The sequence below is a fragment of the Ovis canadensis genome, chromosome 2 (assembly GCF_042477335.2).
Source record: "Ovis canadensis isolate MfBH-ARS-UI-01 breed Bighorn chromosome 2, ARS-UI_OviCan_v2, whole genome shotgun sequence".
Classification (NCBI taxonomy): domain Eukaryota; kingdom Metazoa; phylum Chordata; class Mammalia; order Artiodactyla; family Bovidae; genus Ovis; species Ovis canadensis.
This window is the reverse complement of record NC_091246.1, coordinates 52,899,890-52,927,646: the sequence shown is the minus strand read 5'-3', so window position 1 is coordinate 52,927,646 and position 27,757 is coordinate 52,899,890. Positions and strand designations below refer to the sequence as shown.

At 38.9% G+C, this 27,757-nt stretch overlaps 1 protein-coding gene and 1 pseudogene across 1 annotated transcript in view; both read left to right on the top strand.

Annotated features, from left to right (window-relative positions):
- Positions 1–27,757, top strand: part of RECK (reversion inducing cysteine rich protein with kazal motifs) — an 83,471-nt gene that overhangs the window by 50,489 nt on the left and 5,225 nt on the right. The window contains exons 11-17 of the mRNA XM_069574075.1: positions 6,377–6,589; positions 10,989–11,125; positions 14,738–14,878; positions 15,712–15,900; positions 17,209–17,331; positions 19,696–19,867; positions 26,512–26,704. Coding sequence (XP_069430176.1) covers positions 6,377–6,589; positions 10,989–11,125; positions 14,738–14,878; positions 15,712–15,900; positions 17,209–17,331; positions 19,696–19,867; positions 26,512–26,704 — 1,168 coding nt within the window. The remainder of the gene's footprint in view (positions 1–6,376; positions 6,590–10,988; positions 11,126–14,737; positions 14,879–15,711; positions 15,901–17,208; positions 17,332–19,695; positions 19,868–26,511; positions 26,705–27,757) is intronic.
- On the top strand, positions 165–517 carry LOC138434547 (NADH dehydrogenase [ubiquinone] 1 alpha subcomplex subunit 5 pseudogene; annotated as a pseudogene).

The window sequence follows — 27,757 nt, the reverse complement described above, 5'->3', positions numbered from 1 at the left end:
AGAGATATCTTTACAGCTAATATTAGCCAATAAGGACCTAGCTTAGAGGTTGAGAAAATTTGAAATCTATCAAATGTTTAAAGTTAAATTTGGACATATTCCTAACTTACGGTAATGGTGGAGCAGTTTGTATAGAACTAATACCAATACCAATTATTGCTGTCATGGCGGGCTTGCTGAAGACCACTGACCTTGTGGGATTAGCTGTATGTAAGACTCCACATGAGACGCTAAAAATATTGTATACAAAGATTCTTGATGTTCTTGGACAGATTCCTAAAAAATGCAGCATATAGGAAGTATATAGAACAGATTACAAATGAGAAGCTGAGTATGGTTAAAGCGGAACCAGATGTTAAAAAACTAGGAGAGCAACTTCAGGGTGGCCAAGTGGAAGAGGTGATTGATTCTTCAAGCTGAAAAAGATCTAAGCCTGACAAGAAAAACAGTTCAGTGAAAACCATGGGATCCTTTGGTGAAAGAGCCTCCTGCCAACCAATGGAAATGGCCAGTATAAACAGCCTTCAATGACTTGTATGTTGATAGGAAACTGATATAATTAAATATTTTTTATATTAAAAAAATACCATTTTTTGATTGGGTCATTTATTTTTCTGGAATTGAGCTGCCAGAGTTGCTTGTATATTTTTGAGATTAGTTGCTTGTCAGTTGCTTCATTTGCTGTTATTTTCTTCCATTCTGAAGGCTGTCTTTTCACCTTGCTTATAGTTTCCTTTGTTGTGCAGAAGCTTTTAATTTTAATTAGGTCCCATTTGTTTATTTTTGCTTTTATTTCTAGTATCCTGGGAGGTGGGTCATAGAGGATCCTGCTGTGATTTATGTCAGAGAGTGTTTTGCCTATGTTCTTCTCTAGGAGTTTTATAGTTTCTGGTCTTACGTTTAGATCTTTAATCCGTTTTGAGTTTATTTTTGTGTATGCTGTTAGAAAGTGTTCTAGTTTCATTCTTTTACAAGTGGTTGACCAGTTTTCTCACCACCACTTGTTAAAGAGATTGTCTTTTCTCCATTGTATATTCTTGCCTCCTTTGTTGAAGATAAGGTGTCCATAGGTGTGTGGATTTATCTCTGGGCTTCACAGATGGCTACCAAACACATGAAAAGATGCTCAACATCACTCATTATTAGAGAAATGCAAATCAAAACCACAATGAGGTACCATTTCACGCCAGTCAGAATAGCTGTGATCCAAAAGTCTACAAGCAATAAATGCTGGAGAGGGTGTGGAGAAAAGGGAACCTTCTTACACTGTTGGTGGGAATGCAAACTAATAGAGCCTCTATGGAGAACAGTGTGGAGATTCCTTAAAAAACTGGAAATAGAACTGCCTATGACCCAGTGATCCCACTGCAAGGCATACACACTGAGGAAACCAGAATTGAAAGAGATACATGTACCCCAATGTTCATTGCAGCACTGTTTAGAATAGCCAGGACATGGAAGCAACCTAATGTCCATCAGCAGATGAATGGATAAGAAAGTCATGGTACCTATACACAATAGAGTATTACTCAGCCATTAAAAAGAATACATTTGAATCAGTTCTAGTGAGGTGGATGAAACTGGAGCCTATTATGCAGAGTGAAGTAAGCCAGAAAGAAAAGCACCAATACAGTATACTAATGCATATATATGAAATTTAGAAAGATGATAACAATAACCCTGTATGCAAGACAGCAAAAGAGACACAGATGTATAGAACAGTCTTTTGGACTCTGTGGGAGAGGGCGAGGGTGGGATGATTTGGGAGAATGGCACTGAAACATGTATAATATCACATAAGAAATGAATTGCCAGTCCAGGTTCGATACAGGATGCTTGGGGCTGGTGCACTGGGATGACCCAGAGGGATGGTACGGGGAGGGAGGTGGGAGGGGGGTTCGGGATGGGGAACACGTGTATGCCCATGGCGGATTCATTTGATGTATGGCAGAACCAATACAATATTGTAAAGTAATTAGCCTCCAACTAAAATAAATAAATTTAAATTAAAAAAAAACAATTATTAGCCCTACACAAACTACAAAAACATAATTGTTTTGAAGGCCTTTGAGAGTGACCTAAAGCAGGAAGAACTACATCTCATGAAAGATCTAGACCACACTGAGTGAGGGCCACTTTTATACAGTTTTTCCTTCATAGGCACTCTTAGTCCCCTGGCATGGCATATAGATTTCAAGCAAAAAGTAGCAGTATTGGACTGAGGAGTTAAGAGATCAGAGTTTGGGGCTGCCAGAGTAGCTGGATGTGGAAATAGAAAATCCCAGAAAGGAGGGAACTGAAAAAGGAGATGACGTAAAATCTGCATACAAACTCCCCTTAAATCCTTGAATTTGACAGAGTCATAGTGTATAAGGTTAACATAAAAAAGCAAATTGTATTTCTGTTTATTTGCAACAAACAATTAGAAAATGAAATTTATAAAGAAATCTATGCAACTGCATAAAAAATATGAAATACTTAGAGATAAAGTCAACAAAAGATGTACAAAAACTCTATACTAGAAACCAGAAAACTTTGCAAAAAGAAATTAAAGACAGAAAATACATGGAGAGAAGTGCTATGTTCATAGATTAGAACATCTTGATATTGTTAAGATGTTAATTCTTCTGAAACCAATGTGAACTCTAGTCAGTGCAATCTCAATCAAAATCCCAAATGACTTTTTAAAATAGAAAGTGGCAGTCTAATTCTAAAATTCATATGGAAATACAAAGAACCTAGAATGACTAAAACAGTATTTTTAAAGACTAAATTTGGAGACCTTATAGTACATGATTTCAAGACATTATAAAACAATAGAAATTAAATCAGTATGATATTGGCATAAGTTTAGACAAACAGGTCAATGACAGAGAAGCAAGAGTAGACCCACACTGTGCTGATACTTGATTTTCAACAAAGCAAGGCAACTCAATGCAAAAGTAACAGCTTTTTGACAAATAATGGTGGAACAATTGAATATCTGTATGAAAATAGAAAGGACCCTTAACTTCTATCTTGCACCATAAACATTAATTCAAGATAGGTCATAGAAATAAAAATAAAAGCTTCTAGAAAAAAAAATAAGAGAATCTCTAAACAACCATGATGACAAAGATTTTGTAGACAGGACACAATATACTAATTGTAATAGAAAATAATGAACTGGAGTTCAACAGTAAACATTTTTGTTGACTAAAAGGCACCATTTAAAATTTGAAAAGACAGGCCACAGTCTGAGAAAAAATATTTCCTACATCACACATGCACACACACACACACAATCACACACAGATGCATTTGACAAAGGTATTATATCCAGTATATATAGATAATTCCTATAATGGCATAGCAAAAGTCAAATTGAAAAATGGGCAAAAAAACTTCCAAGGACACTTCATCAAAAAGGACATTAAAAAAAAAAAAGACATCAAACCAAACACTTAGTATAGAAAAAGTTCATTACCATTAGTCATGCAAAAATGCAAATTAAAACCCCAATGAGATGCTCCCTCACACTAAATAGCTAAAATCAGAAGACTGCCAAGCATGTGCATGAAATGGAATTTTCATAATTTGCTGCTGGGAGTATAAGATGTGTTCAAGCAGTTTGGAAAGCTTTCTTGCAATTTCTTAGAAAGTTAAATCTGTACCCTAGCAATCTCATTCTGAAGCATTTATCCAAGAGACATGAAAATATATGTTCCCCCAAAAGGCTTACATAGCAGCCTTATTCATAAGAACTCCAAAATGGGGAGCTGCTGCTGCTGCTGCTGCTAAGTCACTTCAGTCTTGTCTAACTCTGTGCTACCCCATAGACAGCATCCCACCAGGCTCCCCAGTCTGGGGGATTCTCCAGGCAAGAACACTGGAGTGGGTTGCCATTTCCTTCTCCAATGGGGAGTGGAGGTGGATAAATAAAACATCCATCAAGAAGAGAATGAAAGAACATATTGTGGTATTTAAACAATAGAATAACTAGTACCTAGCAGGAGAGAAAAAAAAGCCAAACTACTGACAAACCCCAAAACACAGATGAATCTTATATTGAGTGAAAGAAGCCCAACCCAAAACACATCCACATGTATGAGTTCAAGAATAGAAAAAAGTAATCATTAAGGGTTAAGATCAGAAAGTCCTTGCCTCTGGCAGAAAGGGAAATTGCCTGGAAGAATGTATAAGGGAACTTTATGGAGTGATAGAAATGTTCTATATTTTATTTGGGGGTTTGATTATATAGATGAATATAATTTTCAAAACTTACTGAACTGAACTCTTAAGCTCTTCACATTATATTGTATGTAAATTATACCCCAATAATATAGTATCTCAAATAAATTTTTAAAGTTAAAAAAATTTGTTCATTGAAAGACACCATTGAGAAAATGAAAAGGCAAACCACAAGCTGACAGAAAATATTTGTAATACATATATCTGACAAAGAACTTAATGGCCAGAATATATAAAGAATTCTTACAACTCAATGGTAAAAAGACAAATTAAAAAGTCAAAAGGCTGGAAAGATGCTTCACAAATGAAGATATCAAAATGGTCAATAAGTGCATGAAAAGGTGCTCATTGCAATTAGTCATCAGCAAAATGCAAATTAAAACCAGTGATATACCACTACACACAACTGAGTGACTAACTACAAAGACTGACAAGTATGTAAATCAGCTAGAATTTTCATACTTTGCTGGTGAGAGCAGAAGATGGTATAACTACTTCGGAAAACAGTTTGACAGTTTCTTAGAAAGTTATAACCCAACAGTGCCATTCATAGCCAGGGAAAAGAGACATGAAAACTAGAAGCAACCTTAATGTCACTAAACCAGTGAATGAATGAATAAACTGGCCTTTCTCAAAGTGTGTTCTGTTATCCCAAAACCCCATGAGATTAAACTATTTTTACAATAGTTCAGTTCATTCGCTCAGTCGCGTCTGACTCTGTGACCCCATGAACCACAGCACGCCAGGCCTCCCTGTCCATCACCAACTCCCGGAGTTCACTCAGATTCATGTCCATTGAGTCAGTGATGCCATTCAGCCATCTCATCCTCTCTCGTCCCCTTCCCCTCCTGCCCCCAATCCCTCCCAGCATCAGAGTCTTTTCCAGTGAGTCAACTCTTCGCATGAGGTGGCCAAAGTACTGGAGTTTCAGCTTTAGTATCATTCCTTCCAAAGAAATCCCAGGGTTGATCTCCTTCAGAATGGACTGGTTGGATCTCCTTGCAGTCCAAGGGACTCTCAAGAGTCTTCTCCAACACCACAGTTCAAAAGCATCAATTCTTCGGCACTCAGCCTTCTTCACAGTCCAACTCTCACATCCATACATGACCAAGACATTTGCCTTTTTCACTCACAAGAGTGAACAGTGAAGTTTTCCAGCTGCTTTAAGGTGTGATATAGCTACAGATTGAATGCAGGGGCACATATGAACGTGCAGCTGTCTTCTATAAAGCCAGACATTAAAAGAGATTTTCAAAACCGTGAAACAGACCTACCCTTCTCTTCTTTCTGTTAACGTGTAATGGGTTTATAATTTTAAACGGATTAATAAGTACTTTAAAAATCTCTGTTTTGATTTATAATATGATGATGGGGTATTGGTGTATATAGTCTACATAAACAAAAGCTTTTTGAGAACTCAGTAGTTTCAAAAGTGTAAATGGGTCCTGAGATCAAAAAGTTTGGGAACCACTGGGATAAACAAATTGTGATACATTTATTAATAAAATATGACTGAACAATAAAAAGAATAAGCAATTTATATGCACAACATGAGTAAATCTCAAGATTCTTTAGCTCAAGACACTAGACTTGAAGACTACATACAGTATGATTCCATTTGAGAATTAATCTCTGGTGATCTGAATATGAATGGTGGTGGCCTCTGGGGTGCAGTAGCAGGGAAGGGCTTTGACTAGATGGGGACACAAGGGAACTTTTTAACAGGATAGAAATGCTGCTCATTGATTTGGATATGCCCATGTGAATGTATATGTTTGTCAAATTGAACTAACCATAAGATCTATAAATTTTATTTTTACAAATTATACCTCAGTTTTTAAAACTTGAACTTATTTAATGAGATGAAAGAAATAGTATGGTCTGAGATGATAGTCTACAGTGTTTTGAAGTTTTTAAGTGCCTCACAAAAATCTGTATTATAAAGAAAAATTTCAATCAGAGTCTTAGTGCTGATGTCTACTTTGAATCTTCATACATTCAAAGTTAACATTCTTTGATGGGTTGTATGCACTTTCTTCTTTAAAAAAATTTATTTTCCTGATACACTGGCATGTCAAGATTTTACACATTGCTTCTTTCTAGAATATAATTGCCTCTGATTCCTTCTGGCCTTTTTTCTCTTTAGGCCAACAGAACTTTTCAGGAGTTGCAATGCTCAGTCAGATCAAGGAGCCATGAATGACATGAAGCTGTGGGAAAAAGGAAGCATAAAGATGCCATTTATCAACATACCTGTTCTTGACATTAAAAAGTGCCAACCAGAAATGTGGAAAGCAATAGCTTGTTCGCTGCAGATTAAGCCTTGTCATAGTAAATCACGGGGCAGTATTATTTGCAAGTAAGTTTCTTTCATCATAATGACTCTCCAGTTTTGGTTTGGACCCTCTATGATCTCTACCCACAGCCTATCCGTAGAGTCACCACCCCCACATGTCAAATGTTCTCCCACTTTTCCATCTTTGCCTAAAATAATCTTCCTCCTACGTGCATCTTTACTCACCCACTGCCTGTCCTTCTTCAGCTCAGTTCAGTTCAGTCGCTCAGTCATGTCCGACTCTTTGCGACCCCATGAATCGCAGCATGCCAGGCCTCCCTGTCCATCACCAACTCCCGGAATTCACACAAACTCATGTCCATCGAGTCAGTGATGCCATCCAGCCATCTCATCCTCTGTTGTCCCCTTCTCCTCCTGCCCCCAATCACTCCCAGCATCAGAGTCTTTTCCAATGAGTCAACTGTTCGCATCAGGTGACCAAAGTATTGAAGTTTCAGCCTCAGCATCAGTCCTTCCAATGAACACCCAGAACTGGTCTCCTTTAGGATGGACTGGTTGGATCCCCTTGCAGTCCAAGGGACTCTCAAAAGTCATCTCCAACACCACAGTTCAAAAGCATCAATTCTTCAGTGCTCAGCTTTCTTCACAGTCCAACTCTCATATCCATACATGACCACTGGAAAAACCATAGCCTTGACTAGATGGGCCTTTGTTGGCAAATATCTCTGCTCTTTAATGTGCAGGTTGGTCATAACTTTCCTTCCAAGGAGTAAGCGTCTTTTAATTTCATGGCTGCAATCACCATCTGCAGTGATTTTGGAGCCCCGAAAAAGAAAGTCTGACACTGTTTCCACTGTTTCCCCATCTATTTCCCATGAAGTGATGGGACCAGATGCCATGATCTTCGTTTTCTGAATGTTGAGCTCTAAGCCAACTATTTCACTCTCCACTTTCACTTTCACCAAGAGGCTTTTTAGTTCCTCTTCACTTTCTGCCATAAGGGTGGTGTCATCTGCATATCTGAGGTTATTGATATTTCTCCTGACAGTCTTGATTCCAGCTTGTGCTTCTCCCAGCCCAGCGTTTCTCATGATGTACTCTGCATATAAATTAAATAAGCAGGGTGACAATGTACAGCCTTGACGTACTCCTTTTCCTATGTGAAATCAGTCTGTTGTTCTATGTCCAGTTCTAACTGTTGCTTCCTGACCTACATACAGGTTTCTCAAGAGGCAGGTAAGGTGGTCTGGTATTCCCATCTCTTTCAGAATTTTCCACAGTTTATTGTGATCCACACAGTCAAAGGCTTTGGCATAGTCAAGAAAGCAGAAGTCGATGTTTTTCTGGAACTCTCTTGCTTTTTTGATGATCCAGCAGATGTTGGCAATTTGATCTCTGGTTCCTCTGCCTTTTCTAAAACCAGCTTGAACATCTGGAAGTTCACAGTTCACGTTATTGCTGAAGCCTGGCTTGGAGAATCTTGAGCATTACTTTACTAGCATGTGAGATGAGTGCAATTGTGCAGTAGTTTGAGCATTCTTTGGCATTGCCTTTCTTTGGAATTGGAATGAAAACTGACCTTTTCCAGTCCTGTGGCCACTGCTGAGTTTTCCAAATTTGCTGGCATATTGAGTGCAACACTTTCACAGCATCATCTTCCAGGATTTGGAATAGCTCAACTGGAATTACATCACCTCCACTAGCTTTGTTCGTAGTGATGCTTCCTAAGGCCCACTTGACTTCGGCATTCCAGGATGTCTGGCTCTAAGTGAGTGATCACACCCTTGTGATTATCTGGGTCTTGAAGATCTTTTTTGTTCAGTTCTTCTGTGTATTCTTGCCACCTCTTCTTAATATCTTCTGCTTCTGTTAGGTCTATACCATTTCTGTCCCTTATCGAGCCCATCTTTGCATGAAATGTTCCCTTGGTATCTCTAATTTTCTTGAAGAGATCACTAGTCTTTCCCATTCTGTTGTTTTCCTCTATTTCTTTGCATTGATCGCTGAGGAAGGTTTTCTTATCTCTCCTTGCTATTCTTTGGAACTCTGCATTGAGATGCTTATATCTTTCCTTTTCTCCTTTTCCCTTCTCTTCTTTTCACAGCTATTTGTAAGGCCTCCCCAGACAGCCATTTTGCTTTTTTGCATTTCTTTTCCATGGGGATGGTCTTGATCCCTGTCTCCTGTACAATGTCACTAACCTCCGTCCATAGTTCATCAGATACTCTATCAGATCTAGTCCCTTAAATCTATTTTTCACTTCTACTGTATAATCATAAGGGATTTGATTTAGGTCATACCTGAATGGTCTAGTGGTGTTCCCCACTTTCTTCAATTTAAGTCTGAATTTGGCAATAAGGAGTTCATGATCTGAGCCACAGTCAGCTCCCAGTCTTGTGTATGCCTACTGTATAGAGCTTCTTTGGCTGTAAAGAATATAATCAATCTGATTTCGGTGTTGACCATCTGGTGATGTGCATGTGTAGAGTCTTCTCTTGTGTTGTTGGAAGAGGGGGTTGCCTTGACCAGTGTGTTCTCTTGGCAAAACCCTATTAGCGTTTGCCCTGCTTCATTCCATATTCCAAGGCCAAATTTGCCTGTTACTCCAGGTATCTCTTGACTTCCTACTTTTGCATTCCAGTCCCCTATAATGAAAAGGACATCTTTTGGGGGTGTTAGTTCTAAAAGGTCTTGTAGGTCTTCATGGAACCGTTCAACTTCAGCTTCTTCAGCATTACTGGTTGGGGCATAGGCTTGGATCACCGTGATACTGAATAATTTGCCTTGGAAACGAACAGAGGTCATTCTGTCGTTTCTGAGATTGCATCCAAGTACTGCATTTCGGACTATTTTGTTGACCATGATGGCTACTCCATTTCTTCTAAGGGATTCCTACCCACAGTAGTAGATATAATGGTCATCTGATTTAAATCACCCTTTCCAGTCCATTTTATTTTGCTGATTCCTAGAATGTTGACTGTCCTTCTTAGCCCCTCTTAAATTCCAGTCATTGCTATGGAATCTTCCCAGATTTCTCCAGCTGATAGTAGTTTATCCAAACTACAAATTTCTGTAGACCTTCATTTGTACTTTTCTCATGGAACTTAGTTCAAGAAACAGTGAGTTCCTTCAATGCACTATTCTATTCGTTTAATGTGTGTATTTGTCTTATATCCTGTTAGGTTTGCTCTCCTTGAGGATAAACACTCTTATTTGAACCTCTTTTTTTCTTATCTTTTCTCTCTTCTTTTTCTTCTCCAGGAATGAGCATAATCCTAAAGTGCAATAGATATTCCAGAAATGTTTGATGAGAAAAAGACTTAGTAAATATAGTCAATAGGGTCTGTTCCTAATAAACATTTCTGAATGATTTACTTACTAAGATCTATTATAGGATAAAGTTTAAGGACCTGTTGAATAGCACAGAGAACTATACTCAATATTTTGAAATAACCTATAAGAGAGAAGAATCTGAAAAAGAATATATATATATACATATATAAAACTAAACCAGTTTGTTGTACATCTGAAACGAACGCAGCATTTATAAAACAACTGTACTTCAATTAAAAAATTTTTAAGTAAATAGGAAGACAAAAAAAAGGGGGATCTGGATAAAATAAAGATGAAAGTTGCTGTGGTGTGTGAAATCAGAAACATTAACTACATAGTAACCTCTGTCAGCTTCTCTTCAAGCATCTTTTTTTTCCAAAAACCTTTCCCAAAACCAATTTACTATCTAACCCCTAAGTTTCTGGGCATTTGATAACTGATTGCAGATTATATCAATCTTGAATAGGATCCAGATCCATTCTCTGATATGACTTGGGGGTGGCCTGAGTAGAGGAGAGTTGAGAAATAACTACTGTGTGAAAGGCAAGAGGCAACAAGTGGGAAATTTATAGACTCTTAGCACAGAAACTTTATAGAGGGGTCAAATTTCTATTGAAGACAGAAAATTTTAAAGTAGTGGATTTCCCAACTGTTTTAGGCCAAACACTTTAATGTTGATATAAACAGATATTTTAAAAGAGAAAGGCAGGAAGGGGAGTGAGGGAAGAAGAAAGGAAGAAGCAAGCATGCATGGGCCCTGAGAGAAAGGAATATGATTTCACAGAGAGCACATCAGACTAGCCTAGGTTAATTTCCTTTCAATGACAGTAGAAAACCACATTGATAGTAGTGGCAGTAGGTATGAGTGTAAAATTTGAGCAAGGCTTTTGATCTCAGGTCAGAGAGAGTTAGGGATGATTTGATAGTGTAATACATTACTTACTCTTCAACCTAAGGTCTGCTGTCACTCTTGTTCTTTTATCATGCACCTAACAAAGTGTGAAACATTGTTGAGTTGTAAAAACTCACTTTCTGAAAAGCTTCTGAAACAGAATTGATATTGGCTAGGCAACCTGAGGAGTGAGGAGGTTCCTCAAATCCTAAATTTGTGTGTATTTTCCTTTTCAAGATCGGATTGTGTAGAGATTCTCAAGAAATGTGGGGACCAGAACAAATTCCCTGAAGACCACACAGCTGAAAGTATTTGTGAGCTTCTGTCACCCACAGATGACCTGGAGAATTGCATACCTTTGGATACATACCTCAGTAAGTACTTTTTTTTTTAATTTAATGGCTTCTCCCTTCTCTCTCTGCCCTTGATGTTTGCTTTGCATGAGCATCTATCTGTTGAGAACATGTGGTTTAATGATAATATCTCATCTGCAGACTCTTATCTTATTTGCTTGCCCTTTTCAGCCCAGGAAAGAATTGTCATCTTAAAATATGTACACAGAAGCAACTATCATTATCAGTCTGAGTGGGTAGTGAACTGTTGTCAATCAGGAATTTTTAGTGATGAGTCATGTGTCAGCATTCTCAGATAACCAGCTCTTTATCATTGCTGTCTCCTTGCCATGATTTGATCAAGTAGAATTTCCCCTAGGGAGTCTTCAGCTTCTTGTCATCTAAATATCAGTGGAAACTGAGCCAGGCGTTGGCTTGGACTTACCCACCAAATAGGGAGTAAGGAATGATGGTCTGGGTTAGTACAGGAAAATGGAGTTTTTCTCTGTACCAAATACTCCTACCAAGAGCTAGAAGAATAAATTTGTATCTCCTTGATGGATTCTGGAGCTAAGCTTCCCAGCAGGAGGTGACTATATGGTGGAAACCAGGGAATAAAATTCATAGACACTATATAGTCAAGGGGCTTCCCTGGTGGCTCAGTAAAAAGTCTGCCTGCAATGCTGGAGACCAGGGTTTGATCCCTGGGTTGGGAAGATCTCCTGGAGAAGGGCCTGACAACCCACTCCAGTATTCTTGCCTGGAGAATCCCTGTGGGTTGGTGGGCTGTAAGTCCATGGGGTCGCGGAGAGTCAGACACAACTGAGAGACTAAGTACATGTAGTTAAGAGAAGTGTTTAGGCTGCCACTAAGGGGCATTAGTGCTGTGAGCTGGCTCAAACTAGCTTTATTTTCCTGTGTTAAGATAGAATTAAGTTCAGCTGTGAAATAGAACTGCCTTATGACCCAGCAATCCCACCGCTGGGCATACACACCGAGGAAACCAGAATTGAAAGAGACACGTGTACCCCAATGTTCATCGCAGCACTGTTTATAATAGCCAGGACATGGAAGCAACCTAGATGTCCATCAGCAGATGAATGGATAAAAAAGCTGTGGTACATATACACAGTGGAGTATTACTCAGCCATTAAAAAGAATACATTTGAATCAGTTCTAATGAGGTGGATGAAACTGGAGCCTATTATAGAGAGTGAAGTAGGCCAGAAAGAAAAACACCAATACAGTATACTAATGCATATATATGGAATTTATAAAGATGGTAATGATAACCCTGTATGTGAGACAGCAAAAAAGACACAGATATATAGAACAGTCTTTTGGACTCTGTGGGAGAGGGCGAGGGTGGGATGATTTGGGAGAATGGCACTGAAACATGCATAATATCATATAAGAAATGAATCACCAGTCCAGGTTCGATACAGGATGCTTGGGGCTGGTGCACTGGGATGACCCAGAGGGATGGTACAGGGAGGGAAGTGGGAGGGGGGTTCAGGATGGGGAACACGTGTATGCCTGTGGCGGATTCATGTTGATGTGTGGCAGAACCAATACAATATTGTAAAGCAATTAGCCTCCAATTAAAATAAATAAATTTAAATTAACTAAAAAAAAAAATAAGCTCAACTGCAAATAATAGAACAGATGGAAGCAAAAGAAAGCCCAGAAATAAATAGTCTAGGGCTGTTACAGTGGAATCCAGGTTCCCTTTTCTTTCTCCACCATTCTTAGTACTTGGCTTCCATCATCAAGGTTACTTCTTATACTTTACCATCACAACATGAGTATTTTAATTCTAGCTACCTCGTGTAAGGGAAAACCACCCCTCATTGTATGGGAAGCTGGGAAAGATTTTTTTATCTATGGGCCCATTGCCAACTTGGTAGTAAGTAAAAAGAAAAGAGTGGGTACTCTATTTGCAGCTCACAATATCCACTATATTTTAATCAAGACAAACAGACTGTGTCCTTAACCTTAGTGACAATTGTAGAAAAAAAGAGAACATTAGACTGACTAGAATCATAGGCCTCTCTGATTTTAAGCAGATGACTTCTATGAGCCTCAGCTTCCCTATTTATAAAATGATTGGGCTGGATGAGATAAATTCCATAAGCCCTATACTCTGTTAGCCTTAGAGTCTAAGTCTGGCCCAAAATCAAGTAAGCAAAATGAATGTATTCATAATCCTGGGTGCCATTAGAGTAGTCAAATATATGTGTAGACAGACTATTTTCAGTGGGAGGAAAGTTAAAGAAATGCTTTTGTTTACATTTCAATACTCTTAAAATATCACACAGAGTTTGCCCTCCATATCCACAGGTTCTGCATTTGCAAATTGAAAATATTCAGGAAAAAAAAAAACTCCAGAAAGTTCCAAAAAGCAAAATTTGAATGTTGTATACCTGGCAACTACTTACATGGCATTTACATTTTATTTATAACTATTTATGTAGTATTTACATTGTATTAGGTATTATAAATAATCTGGAGATAATTTAAAGTATGCAGGAGAGTGTGCTTAGGTTATGTGCAAATACTACACCATTTTATATAAAGGACTTGAGCATTCTCAGAATTTGATATCCATGGGAGTGTTGGAATCAACCCCCTACATATACTGAGGGATAACTGTATATTAAGTGAGATTTTTCCTTGGTCGTTATTTAATAAGTTAACCAATATGATCATGGTTTTAGGTCCATCTTACCATAATAAATTATCATTCTTTATGGTGAATGTGCTAAATTATCCCTCTTAGACATAAGCATCTATTTGACCACCTTATTCAAAATACATGTTACAGTCCATCCCTTTATACTGCTTATTGTTATCTGACTTTTTACTTATATTCATGCATACACACGCACAGAGTCTATTTATTTATTTCCTGACCAAAACGTAAACTCTATAGAGACTTGCCTTTTTTGTTCACTTCTGTATCTCCAGAACCTAGAACCTTGCCAGGCATTATCTTAGGCACCCAGTAAATAAACAGATGAATGAATGTTTGTTTATGCTAAATGCACAGTTGATCAGGAAATCTATTTCAATAACTCACTTGAACCATACTTCATGTTGTTGTTCAGTCCCTCAGTCGTGTCCAGTTCTTTGCCACCCCATGGACTGCAGCATGCCAGGCTTCCCTGTCGTTCACTATCTCTCAGAGTTTGCTTAAACTCATGTTTATTGAGTCAATGATGCCAACCAACCGTCTCATCCTCTGCCACCCACTTCTGCTCCTGCCCTCTATCTTCCCAGCATCAGTGTCTTTTCTTTTGAATCAGCTCTTCACATCAGATGACCAAAGCACTGGAGCTTCAGCTTCAGCATCAGTCCTTCCAGTGAATATTCAGGGTTGATTTACTTTAGGATTGACTGATTGGATTTCCTTGTTAACCAAGGGACCCTCAAGAGTCTCGTCCAGCACCACAGTTTGAAAGCATCAATTCTTTGGTGCTCAGCCTTCTTTGTGGTCCAACTCTCACATCAGTGCATGACTACTAGAAAAACTATAGCTTTGCCTATATAGACCTCATGAGCTGTCCATTTGTTTCAGATGTCATTAATTCAGACAATTTACAGACCTCTTCTACTCTCTTGGGTGTTTAAACTGATCTGTTTTTGTATTTTCAGGGCCAAGTTCTTTAGGTAACATTGTAGAAGAGGTGACTCATCCTTGTAACCCAAACCCTTGCCCTGCTAACGAGCTCTGTGAGGTAAACCGGAAAGGGTGTCCATCTGGTGATCCCTGCCTTCCATACTCTTGTGTTCAGGGTAAGAGGTGGGGTAGGGTGTGGGATGGGCAAGGGTATGTGCTGCTATTGTTTCTTTATAGCAGTTATCTTTGGAATAAGATTATTTTCTAAATTATGTTTTTCAAATAAACATGTATTATTTATGTAAGCAGAGGAAGACAAAAAAATAATTTTCAGTAGTCATTTAGATTGTAAACTTATTTCACTTTCAAAACCAGATTCTCATAATGAGTCATAAGGTTCTTGACAACCAAAGGAAAAAAGAACCTTGGGCTAGTTTTTAAACATGGGAAGTAAAAAGGAAAAAAATACTAAATAAGCATATCTCAAAGGGCCATTTGTAATATTTGTATAATACTACATCCACTATAGCATCATAATAAATCTTGTTAAAATTAAAAGTAAATGGGTTTTCCTGAAGTCCAATCAAGTATTCACTTTTCTTTGAATTTATGATGTGTCTTTATTCCATCACTAAAAGTTTTCTGACCAGCTTATTCTAAAATTACTCTCAGTTGCCATGTTACATTTAAAAAAATATCTGTGAGTTTAAAATATATTTGATAAGCCTTAAAAATTTTTAAGAACTGCTTAACTTACAGCATTTTTGTAAGAACTGTTGCTAACTTTGGGGTATGTGTCCTTTAATCACTACCACTTCACAGACCGAACATGGAATTTTTGTTTGTTTGTGGCCAGTGAACCAAAGCAATTCCCTAGTTTAGTGAAAGTTCTATTATGTAATCTTTAGTGGCCACACAGTATCTATAAAACTATGTGAAGTGTATCTGATATCACAAAACAATATCAGGGAACAGTGCCAGCTCTCTCAGCTCATTTTTGTCCCTACAGGCTGCAAATTGGGAGAAGCATCTGATTTTATTGTCCGTCAAGGGACACTGATCCAGGTGCCATCATCTGCAGGGGAAGTTGGTTGTTATAAAATTTGCTCATGTGGGCAAAGTGGACTCTTAGAAAACTGTATAGAGATGCACTGTATAGACCTTCAGAAGTCTTGTATTGTTGGAGGAAAAAGAAAAAGTGAGTCTTGAACTGTTTTGGGGGTTTTTTTGTTTTGTTTTTAAGACAAGATTAGTTGTATTAACTTGGTAGGGAGAACATTGGATGGGTTCTCACCAGAGAGTAAAAGTCTACAAATCAGATATTCTAGGGAAGAATACTTCAAACTCTATGGAACACAAGGACTTCTAAGGAACCCTCTTAGAAGCCTCATCAAGAAGGGACTACTAACAGCTGATAGTAACTAACACTTACTGAACTCTTAACTGTGTGGCAATACTGTGCTAAGTCTTGGCCTGTGTTATCTCGTTAAATCCTCCCAGTTGTTTGATACGGGTACTATGTAAGGAAGCTGATGCTTAGAGAGGTCACCCAGCTAGTAAATGACCAAAGCAGAATTCAGTCCTAGGCCTATTTGACGACAAAGCCCTTGCCCTCCACAGGCAAGGACACAGGTCTGCTCCTTCCCACCCCTTTCTCAGCAGTTGTTCTCTGCTTTGCCCTTTTCCCCGAAGTAAAACCCAGAGGTTGATATCATGGAAAGCAAAGGGATGGGAACTACACTGTTGGATAGGGGTTAAGGGAGAGCACATTAAGAGTACTTCCCTATTTGATCACCTTCTCTAGAAGTCTGAGGGTCTTGCTTTCTCATTGCTTCCTTAAACCATCTTTTGCTTATAGCCTTTAATAACTCTTCATATCAATATATAACCTCAAAAACTGTGAAAAAAAAAATACCACTTTTGAGAATGTGCTCCCCACCCCACCTGCTCATTCTGCTACCTCTACATCCATCCTCCTACCCATCAACTAGAGTAGTTCAGCTTTTATAAGCCTCTTGTTCCACTCTTCTGTGTGAGATCTTACTTTAAGAAGAGTACTTTTGACTAAAAAGAGCTTGCAAATTTCTGCTTAGACCAACAAGTCAGGTATTCATTGCTTAGTCCATATGCTAATTAGCTAAAATGTAACATAGATACCTTGAATCACAGAAAACTTCGGAAGATAAACTCATTCTTTCCATAAACTTTCACTGACTAAATACCTTTTCTGTACAAAAGAACCTGGGACGAGGAATTGAAGTCATGCTTTACATAGTAAGATAGGAGAGAATTTGAAGCAGTCTAGTGAGATGAGCATATTAGGGGTTTGGAGGGGATATGGTGGGAGGTCAATATGAAAATATCAGTATTACAAGTTTAATTCCCTAGTTTATATATTCAGAAGTCATCTTTCAAGAATTTCTATTTTAAAACTATGTAATTTTTTATTTGTGATTTATTTATAAATTTATGACACAGATCAGTATTTTATTTCTCTTTCTCTTAGGTCATGGAACTTCCTTTAATGTTGACTGCAATATCTGTTCTTGTTTTGCTGGCAATTTGGTGTGTTCTACCCGCCTGTGTCTCAGTGAGCACAGCTCAGAAGATGACCGTCGTACCTTCACAGGTAACCGTGGTCATCCAGCAGCTTTCCTCATCCTCTGTACCCATTCTCCCTTGAAGGCAGCATCTCATTAACTGCAAATGTGCACAGTAAAGTAAATACGTAACCTGAGAGCAAGGTACTTTGCTCTCTGGATCACTTCCTCCTCTATAAATTGAAGGCATTAAAGTAAGTGGTTTCTTAAGGTCCTTTTGGAATTCCATAAGTCAAAAAGAACGGGGCCAGTGATTGTATAGTTTTAGTTAAATGGAAGTTTTCCACCTGCTGAAATACCCATTTACCCCTACCATTATAGTCTAAAGTGTCCATGTATTTTGTAAATTTGCTTCTGTGTTTGTTTTTTTTTAACCATGTTCTTCCTTGTCCTACTGTGGCTTACTGGATTCATATAGGCAGGGACCTCTATAAACACAGCTACTGGAAGAAAAAGTAAAGACTATTTCTCCCAAACTAGATATAAAATCTAGAATTTAGATATGTCAAGTCTGGGAGTTTTCTGGAATGTTGAAGGGTGATAATAATAGCAAGACAAAGACAAAGGTTGTAAACACCTTACATAGCTTCCTTCCATTCGTATCTCCTTAGGGAGGGGGGAAAACAGGGAAGTAACTTGGGAAATTATTGTAATTTTGAAACTTAATTTTTATGAACAGTTATGCTTCTGGTATTACGCTTACATCAGCCACAGTAAGTGACAAGGTTAGTGAGATGAGATGCTCTTTTCTTGAGTAGAAACTCCAGTTGTCAACAACAAGAGCATAGTTGCCAGTATTCACTGAAAGTGAAAGTGAAGTCGCTCAGTTGTGTCCGACTCTTTGTGACCCCATGGACTGTAGCCTATCAGGCTCCTCTGTCCATGGGATTTTCCAGGCAAGAGTGCTGGAGTGGATTGCCATTTCCTTCTCCAGGGGATCTTCCCAACCCAGGAATCGAACCCGGGTCTCTCGCACTGCAGGCAAACGCTTTACCATGGGAGCCATCAGGGAAGCCCCTCAGGGAAGCATAGTTGCCAGTATTCACTGGTATCTGCTTTTTTCCCAAATCTGGTTCTGGGCAAAGAGGAGTTAGGTAGTTGCCCTTAAACTATTTCTTGCTGTTGCAGCAGCAGCTTGACTCTGAGTTGGTATTACACGTGGAATAGGGTAGGAAGAGAACAGAATAGGATTTACCAACCTTGTATCTCCAGCACACTGGAAATAAAAGGGAGATCAGAAACAAGAAGTGAACTCAGACTGATGGGGAAGTAGAGGCAGGACCAGCTCCAACCCATCCTCTATCCACCCTAATGAGAACCAGGGTTTGCTACTTTATTGTCTTGTTGTTGTCTATTTTTATTGTCTTGTTGTTTGTTTTTATCCTTTATCTGCTGTGCTCTGATGAGGACAATTCATTTTGCCTAGAGAAACTGAAAAATGATGTGGGATGAGAAATGAACTAAAGATTTACAAGGAAGACTTTTACTTATTTATTTACATAACAATGTTTTTAGAAGTTGAAGTTTACAACTAGCAGGACCCTCTTTCCCTGTAGTGTGTAGCCCCTCATGTCCTGGAATAAGTTACATTAATGAGTATTTAATGGGATTTCCCTGGTAGTCCAGTGGTTAGGACTCCACACTTTCACTATTGAGGGCCTGGGTTCTATCCCTGGTCGAGGAACTAAAATCCCATAAGGCATGCAGCACAGACAAAAAAAAAAAAAAATAATAAAGACTATTTAGCTAGCAGATTCTAAGGAGATTTTACTGGCCACAAAGTATACACATTTGGGGGGACTCAGATAGGGCCCCAGTCCACACAGGACTCAGAAGGAGATGTTCATAAAAATTCTTAAGTTTTAAGTTACAATAACTACCCAAGTTACTAACTTCTTGTTCTTCCCGCCTCCCTAAGGAGGTGGAAAGAACTTATGTGAGGCATTTACAACCTTCATTCTTTGTCTTGTCTTTTGGTATTATCCTTGAACATTCTGGAAATCCCCTAAACCAGAATCAAACATCTAAATCCCAGATTCTGTATATCAGATTGGGAGAAATGTTCTTTACCTTTCCTACCCATAGTTTAGTTTGCAAGGATCTCTACCCCTGGGATCAAGATCTGGAAGCCCTCAGTTAGCAGGCAATAAATGGAACAAAGGAAAGTCGTTGTGCAGACAAATGGCTTTTCAGAACCTTCCCACCTTTAAAAACAGAGATGAGAGGATATCCCCCCTTCCATACAGCTCCCCCTCCTCCCCCAACCCCCCTGACCTAATGTTAAATTCTGTTTTAACCTGAGACCTCTGGCTGCTTGTCAGTGGTTTACCTTAATTAGAAAACAGAGGAAGGGGCCATACAAGAGCAATCGCTGAGGTGCTCTCCCCCTCCAGGTCTGCCCTGCAACTGTGCAGATCAGTTTGTCCCCGTTTGTGGGCAGAATGGACGCACTTACCCCAGCGCCTGCATTGCTCGCTGTGTGGGGCTCCAGGACCATCAGTTTGAGTTTGGATCATGCATCTCAAAGGATCCATGTACTCCTAATCCCTGCCCAAAAAACCAAAGGTAAGTCAAATGCCTCCTTGTCTTTTTCAACTGAAGGTTTCTCTATACCAGACAGTAAAAATACAAAGATGAATTAAGATACTCTCTCCCCTGAGAAGTTAGAGTCTCGAGGGAAAGATCCAGGTAAAGCTGCTTGGTGATATGCTGTGATTGGGGGCCCAGAGGTCAAGCAGTTGACACAGCCTGGAGGAACCTGAGAAAGCCTCTAGAGCATGTGGTAGTTAGCTGGGAAAACGAGGAGACTGCCAGCAAGGTTTATGGTAGAGGAAAAGTGGTATTCATGAAGGCAGAGGGAGTGACCAGAGCAAATCTCTTGGCTGCTAATGAGAGAGCATGGTGTATGCCAGAAGCTAGACCAGTTCTGTAAGACAGAAACCAAGTGTGAGGCAAGGAGAAGCGGCAGCTAAGACAAGAGAAATGGATGCATTCTTATTACTAGCTACTGATGCCTGGTAGTAATAGAAAATAGTCTACTTAAAACCTGCCTCCGCTGTACAGATCAAACATGAGAAATCTCTGGAAGTGCACTTTCAGTATTTTATGAAGTTATTTGTTTAGGGACTCCTCTCTCTGTTGCTTCCTCAGGAGCTCAGAGTGCAGTTGACGTCACCTTAATGATGGATTTCTGCTTGTGATGGTCGCAGGTGAAGGGTACTGCTGATTCTCTTAGGTTTCAAGCTTCTGGAATTGAAGTTTTTACTGACTGCCTCAGAGAGCTGAGTAAGACACGTCCCAGCACCACAGTCCTTGCCTTTTGAAGGTTTTGTGGAGAATAAGCAATTGCTTCTCCATCCCAAAAACCTTGGTGCAGTATGAAGGGAGAGAAAGAAAAATTTTCTCTTGTGTTAAATTTATTTTAACAAATTTAAATTCTCTTTTACCAAAGAGAATTGGTCCCTGTCTAGCAAAGTTTACATCATGAAAACTAAGCCCAAAGAGTTGTTCTGCAAAGAAGACAGAGTGTTATGCATAAGAAAACATGATAAATAAATCAGAAGTATAATATAGTTGTGTCGGGATGTAGAATTGAGAGTTGTTTTGGTATCTGTTTATCTGTTTGCTTCCTTCTATTTGGTAACCTTTCTGAATAAGATTGACTTGCTTTTATAATAAAACCACAAATCTCAAAAATGGGAAGGCCTGGCTGGGTATAATATAAAATCAATATAAAAGAACAGTTTAAAAAATACAACTACATGAAAATGAAGTTTTTCTGCATGGTAACAAATGAAAAACTAAGAGGAATCTTAAGAGAAAAGGATTTCAGTACAATCTCTGATAATATAAAGAACCCCTACAAATCAATATGAAAAAGATGAACAACTTAATATATTAATAAAAATAGACAAAGATCTATAACCAGTGGAAAATGGACCAAGGACATAAACATAGGAAAAGAAATACAAATGCTTCTTAAACACTTAAAAAGATGCTTTTATTAGTTGGGGGGAGTAACTCTAGCTACTGTATACAAATCCCCAAATATCAGTACTTCTACTTGGTGGAAGTTCAAATACAGTCCATTTGGATTGTCAGCAGGTGCCTTTCCACCTGCTGACAGGTGATTCAGAAACTTAGGATCTTTCCATCTAGCAACTCAGCCAGCTCCTATAGCCCCTAGTCCTCCTGTGTCAGGCAAATAAGAGAAGGGAGATGATGGAGGTTGCTCCTGAAAAGCTTTTATAGGCCAAGTTAAAATTCATCTCTACTTCTAGCCATATTCCATTGTCTAGAACTTATTCATTTGGCCAACACTTCCAGGGAGACTGGGGAAATATAATCCAGATGTATGCCCAGGAAGAAAATTAAGTGAATTTGATGAATGAGCTCTAGCCAATCTACCACAATGCTTAACCTCTCTCATATTAAGAGAAATATAAATTAAAACTACAGTTGTGTACCATTTTCCATCTACCAGATTGGTAAAGATAAAAAAGTTTGATAACAAAATATAGGGAAACAGGCACTCCCATACAAGAGAGGATTGGGGCAAAGACTGGTACCTCCTCTATGGAGGGCAGTTTGGCCAAGCATATCAAAATTTTAAGTGCACATGCTCTTTGAATCAGCATGTATAAATGCTTGTTCTTACATAAAATATCTCTGGAAGAATGAATAAGAAGTTGGTAATAAGTGATACCTCCAGGGAGGGTGGCTGGGATACAAAGAATAGGCAGGAGACTTACTTTTCATTATATACAGTTTTGTCTTTTCATTTTCTCCATGGGCTTGTATTATCTGTTCAAAAAATAGTTGTTTAAAAAATAGAAATTTGAAAATAAATGAAGTCATATTCATTCATCAAGTATCTCCTGTTGTACTGGTCTTTCTAAACACTAAGACACAGTAGTCGACAAGATCAAGTCCCTGCCCTGATAGTGTTTATTGTAATTTGTTGCCCCCTCCTTGATTCTCAGCCTTTCCTGTTGATCCTCTTATTTCTGTGTATTCAAATTAGTAATGTTTTTCCTTCCAAAATTACCAAATTTCTCGTGATATTCTTTGTCCTCATTCCTTCATGTTAATAGATAGTGAAGTTCTAATCTTTTTCATTTCTCTTCAAATGCCTTAAATTTCTATAAAATTATAACAATGCATTCCAATTTCTTTCTTCTAGTTTTTTTGAGATAGACTTGACATGTAGCCCTGTATAAGTTTAAGGTGTACAACACAATGATTTGATTTACATGCATCATGAAATAACTACCACAGTAAGTTTAGTGAACATCTATCATCTTGAAGAAATAGAAAAAAAATTTCTTCTTGGTGCTAAAAGCTCTTGGGATTTAGTCTCTTAATAACTTCCATATGTAACTCTCAGCAGTGTTAATTATATTTATCATGTTGTACATTACATCACTATGTTATAACTAGAGGTTTGTTATCTTTTGACTCAGTTCAGTTCAGTTCAGTCATTCAGTCATGTCCGACTCTGCCACCCCATGGACTGCCAGCACGCCAGGCTTCCCTGTCCAGTTGGCACCAACTCCCGGAGCTTTCTCAAACTCATGTCCATTGAGTTGGTGATGCCATGCAACCATCTCATCCTCTGTCGTCCCCTTCTCCTCCTGTCTTCAATCTTCCCCGGAATCAGGGTCTTTTCCAATGAGTCGTTTCATCACATCAGTTCTTTCAATGAATATTAAGGACTGATTTTCTTTAGGATTGACTGGTTGGATCTCCTTGCAGTCCAAGGGACTCTCAAGAGTCTCCTCCAACAGCACAGTTCAAAAGCATCAATTCTTCAGCACTTAGCTTTCTTTATGGTCCAAATCCCACATCCATACCTGACTGCTGGAAAAACATAGCTTTGACTAGACAGACTTTTGTTGGCAAAGTAATGTCTCTGCTTAATATTCTGTGGTTGGTCATAGGTTTTCTTCCAAGGAGCAAGCGTCTTTTAATTTCATGGCTGCAGTCACCATCTGCAGTGATTTTGGAGCCAAAAAAATAAAGTCTGTCACTGTTTACATTGTTTCCCCATCTATTTGCCATGAAGTGATGGGGCCAGTTGCCATGATCTTCTTTGTTTTCTGAATGTTGAGTTTTAAGCCAACTTTTTCCACTCCTCTTTCACTTTCATCAGGAGGCTCTTTAGTTTCTCTTTACTTTCTTCCCTAAGGGTGATTTCATCTGTATATCTGAGTAAGTAAAGTCACTCAGTTGTGTCCGACTCTTTGCGACCCCGTGGACTGCAGCCCACCAGGCTCCTCAGTCCATGGGATTCTTCAGGCAAGAATACTGGAGTGGGTTGCCATTTCCTTTGCCAGGGGATCTTCCCGACCCAGGGATCGAACCCAGGTCTCCCGGATTGGAGGCAAACGCTTTAACCTCAGTCTTGATTCCAGCTTGTGCTTCATATAGTCCGGCATTTCTCATGATGTACTCTGCATTTAAGTTAAATACGCAGGGTAACAATATATAGCCTGACGTACTCCTTTCCCAATTTGGAGCCAGTCTGTTGTTCCATGTCTGGTTCTGACTACCTTCATCTAAGTCTCCCTCCCCTCACCCTTTGTCTCTGACAACCACATATCTGATCTTTTCCTATGAGTTTGTCTGTTTTAAAGTGTAATTGACCTACAACTCTGTGTTAGTTCCTGGTATAAACATAGTGATTCAGTATTTCTATACATTTTGAAGTAAGTTTAGTTACTGTCTTTCACCATATAAGGATATTACATAATTATCAACTCTGTTTTCCATACTGTACATTTCATACCTATGATTCATTTATTGTGCAACTGGAATTTTGTACGTCTTGGTCTTCCACACCAATTTCTCTCCTCTCCCCACTCTCCTCCCCTCTGGCAATCACCTGTTTGTTCTCTGCATCTACTCATAGATACATTCCTTTACTATGTTTGTTCATTTCATTTTTTATAGTCCACATATAACTGAAATCTGTCTTTCTCTTTCTGTCTTATTTCACTTTAGCATAGCACTCTCTAGGTCCATCCATGTTGTAACAAGATTTCATTCTTTTCTATAACTGAATAATATTCCATCCTGTGTGTGCACATGGGTGGCATCCATCACATGCACGCAGAAGCGTTTCCTTTTCTCCACATCTTCATCAAGACTTATTTGTTGTCTTTTGGATAATAGTCATTCTGACAGGTATGAGGTGATGTCTCATTGTGATTCTGATTTGCATTTCCCTGGTTACTAAGGATGTTGAGCATCTTTTCCTGTGCCTTTTAGCCATCTGTATGTCTTCTTTGGGAAAATGTCTCTTCACATCCTCTGCCCATGGCTTGATTGGTTGTTTAGGGTTAGGGGTTTTTTGTATGTATGTTTGCTTGCGTGCTTGTTTTGATGTTGAGTTCTTTGAGTTCTTTGCATATTTAGGATATTAACCCCTTACCACATATATCTTTTGCAAATATGTTCTCCCATTCAGTAGGCAGCCTTTTCATTTTGTTGATGGTTTTCTCTGCTGTGCAAAAGCTTTTTAGTTTGATGTAGTCAACGTTTGTTTATATTTGCTCTTGTTTCCCTTGCCTGAGGAGACATACCTAAAAAATATTACTAAGACTAATGTCAGGGAGCATACTGCCTGTGTTTTCTTCTAGAAGTGTTATGGTTTCAGGTTTTACATTTAAGTCATCAATCCATTTTGAATTTATATTTGTGTATGGTGTGAGAAAGTGGTCCAGTTTGATTCTTTTACATGTAGTTGTCCAGTTTTCCCAACACAATTTATTGAACAGACTATCTCTTACCCATTGTATATTCTTGCCTCCTTTGTCATAGATTAAGTGCCCATAAAAATGTGGGTTTATTTCTGGACTCTCTGTTTTGTTCGTTGATCTATGTGTCTGTTTTTGTGCTAGTACCATATGGTTTGATGGCTATAGCTATGTAGTATAGTTTGAAATCAGGGAGGGCTCTTTTCTTCTTTCTCAAGATTGTTTTGGCTATTCAGGAACTTTTGTTTTTCCATACAAATTTTATAATTATTTGTTCTAGTTCTATGAAAAATGCTATTTGTATTTGATAGGGAGTGCATTGGATCTATAGATTACCTTGGGTAACTGTCATTTTTAACAATAGCTCTTCTAATCCATGAGCATAATATATCCTTCCACCTGTTTGTGTTGTCTTCAGTTTATTTTATCAGTGTCTTATAGTTTTCCTTAGTTATTTGTGCTTATAAATTGGATTGTTTTCTTAATTTGTCTTTACATACGTACTAATTTTAAATCTCATCAGAAAAGGTAGCCATAGGTGGTAATTTCGTGTAAAAAGAAGTAATTTCCTTTGAAATTATATGATGTTAACTAATATATTCTTCCCCTTTTATGTTATAGATGAATATTTGTGTATCCTATTATTTTAAATACCGCGTAAAAGTTAAACATTTTCTTAGGTCTTGTCTTCTTATAGAAAATTATAAATACCCTTTATAGAAATGAGAGAGGCAAAGAAGTCTAAAGAAGAAAAGAACCATCCTCCCTACCCCCTCTGAAGAAGTTCAGAGATTGAGAATGAAGCCAGATCCGGGTATTACTAGGAAAACCCAGCTTCATGGGGTGGCATTCTCTCAGTGATTCACAACCAGCCAGCATCAGGTCCTCAGCCTTATAAACACAGAAGCCTAAAATTTTCAGCATATGCTGTGAAGATTTCTCTTAAGATAGACTCATATTAGCCAAGCTGATAATTAAGTCCCTGAAAAATGCTTCATTTATTATTGATAAGAATGCCTCTAGCATTGGACCCTGACCTGTCTGGTGGTCTCGTATCATGCCTCTTCCACCCCGAGCACCCTTCGCTTCTGCCCTCAGGGCCCCCTGCCCTCTCCCCCAGCACCACAGGGTCTGGGGCATCACATGCTTGCTTTGCTACTCCCTCTGACTGGCAGGCCTTCATCCTCGGGGCTCCACCTCCTCCATGAGCTTTATCCAGGCTCCCCAATCAGAATGACTCATTCTCGTGAGCATTTGGCATGTGGTTTTCTACCTGAGGGCCTGCTTTACATGCATGCTGGACTCCCCAGTCTCCATAAGCTCTCAGGCACAGGGACTGTTTCTGATTGCTCTCTTACTTTCTCTTCAGCCTCCCGTGCCCCACCACTGCCTGCCAGCCCCACTATAGTCTCTTTCAACATTGACTCATGGTGCTGCATTTGTGTTTTTCAGATGCATACCCAAACCACAAGTCTGCCTGACGACATTTGATAAATTTGGATGTAGCCAATATGAGTGTTTGCCAAGACAGCTCACCTGTGACCAGGTCCGAGATCCTGTTTGTGATACAAACCACATGGAGCACAGCAATCTCTGCACTTTGTACCAGAGAGGGAAAAGCCTCTTATACAAAGGCCCGTGCCAGGTACTACTGTTGGCCTGACAAGCCCAAGTACACTTTGCTCATGACCCTTTGCACCTCTAGTGTACAGAGCAAAAAGAGAGGCTTCTTGACACCAACCACTAGAAAAGAATTTAAAGCCTTGCACCCCTGGCATGAGTCAGCAGCATCTTCACTTCCCCTAGTTCTGTGGGCCCAGAACTGTTTCGTTAGAAAACCGCACAAACAAAACTAATAAAAAAGAAAGAAAACAGCTCAAGAAGAATGTGAGGGAAAACAACCAAGAAAAGAGTTTTCCCCCACTCTTTCCACTGAAGATCTACCCAAGGTCCTGAAAACTGACTGAAAACTTCTCTAAAATTTAATGTCTTTTTTTTTAGATATTTTTTAGATTTATTTAGAATTTTATATTTACTTAGTATAATTTACAAAATTAGGCTTTGTCTTATATAATTCTTTCTGTATTTACTTTTAATTGAAGGATAATTGCTTTACACCGCTGTATTGGTTTTTGCCATACATCGACATGAATCAGCCATGGGTATACATATGTCCTGTTTCTTGACCTTCCCTCTCACTTCCCACCCCTTCCCACCTAATATATATAATTTATTTTATTTTAAAACTTAATGTCTTCATCAGTTTACTTTAGTCTTTGAGGGTTGTGAAATTGGTATTCATGTCAAAAAATAACCCTGAGGACAACCCCACTGACACACCAGTGATCTGTGTGCTGGGCCGTCTGCCTGGAGGAAGCCCAGCCTTGGACCAGCAATCCCCGCCCACAGCCAGCTGACACCTGACATGCTGGCTTCTCCTTTCCTGGTTTTCACTGAAGAAAAGTCCCTTCAGCTCATCTCCCTGGGCTTGTTTCCCCTTAGAGCTTATGTTCTAAGTGCACTGATACCTTTACTCTGAATTCCCTCTTGTTGGTCCCTCTTCCTGGCTTCAGGTTTTCTCTTACATGTTCTGCATGGATGCAGAGTCCATTTGCTCTCCTCATCTCTCCTCTTTTCCCTCTCTATCCTATTGTTCAGTCGCTAAGTCGTGTCTGACTCTGCAACCCCATGAAGCAGT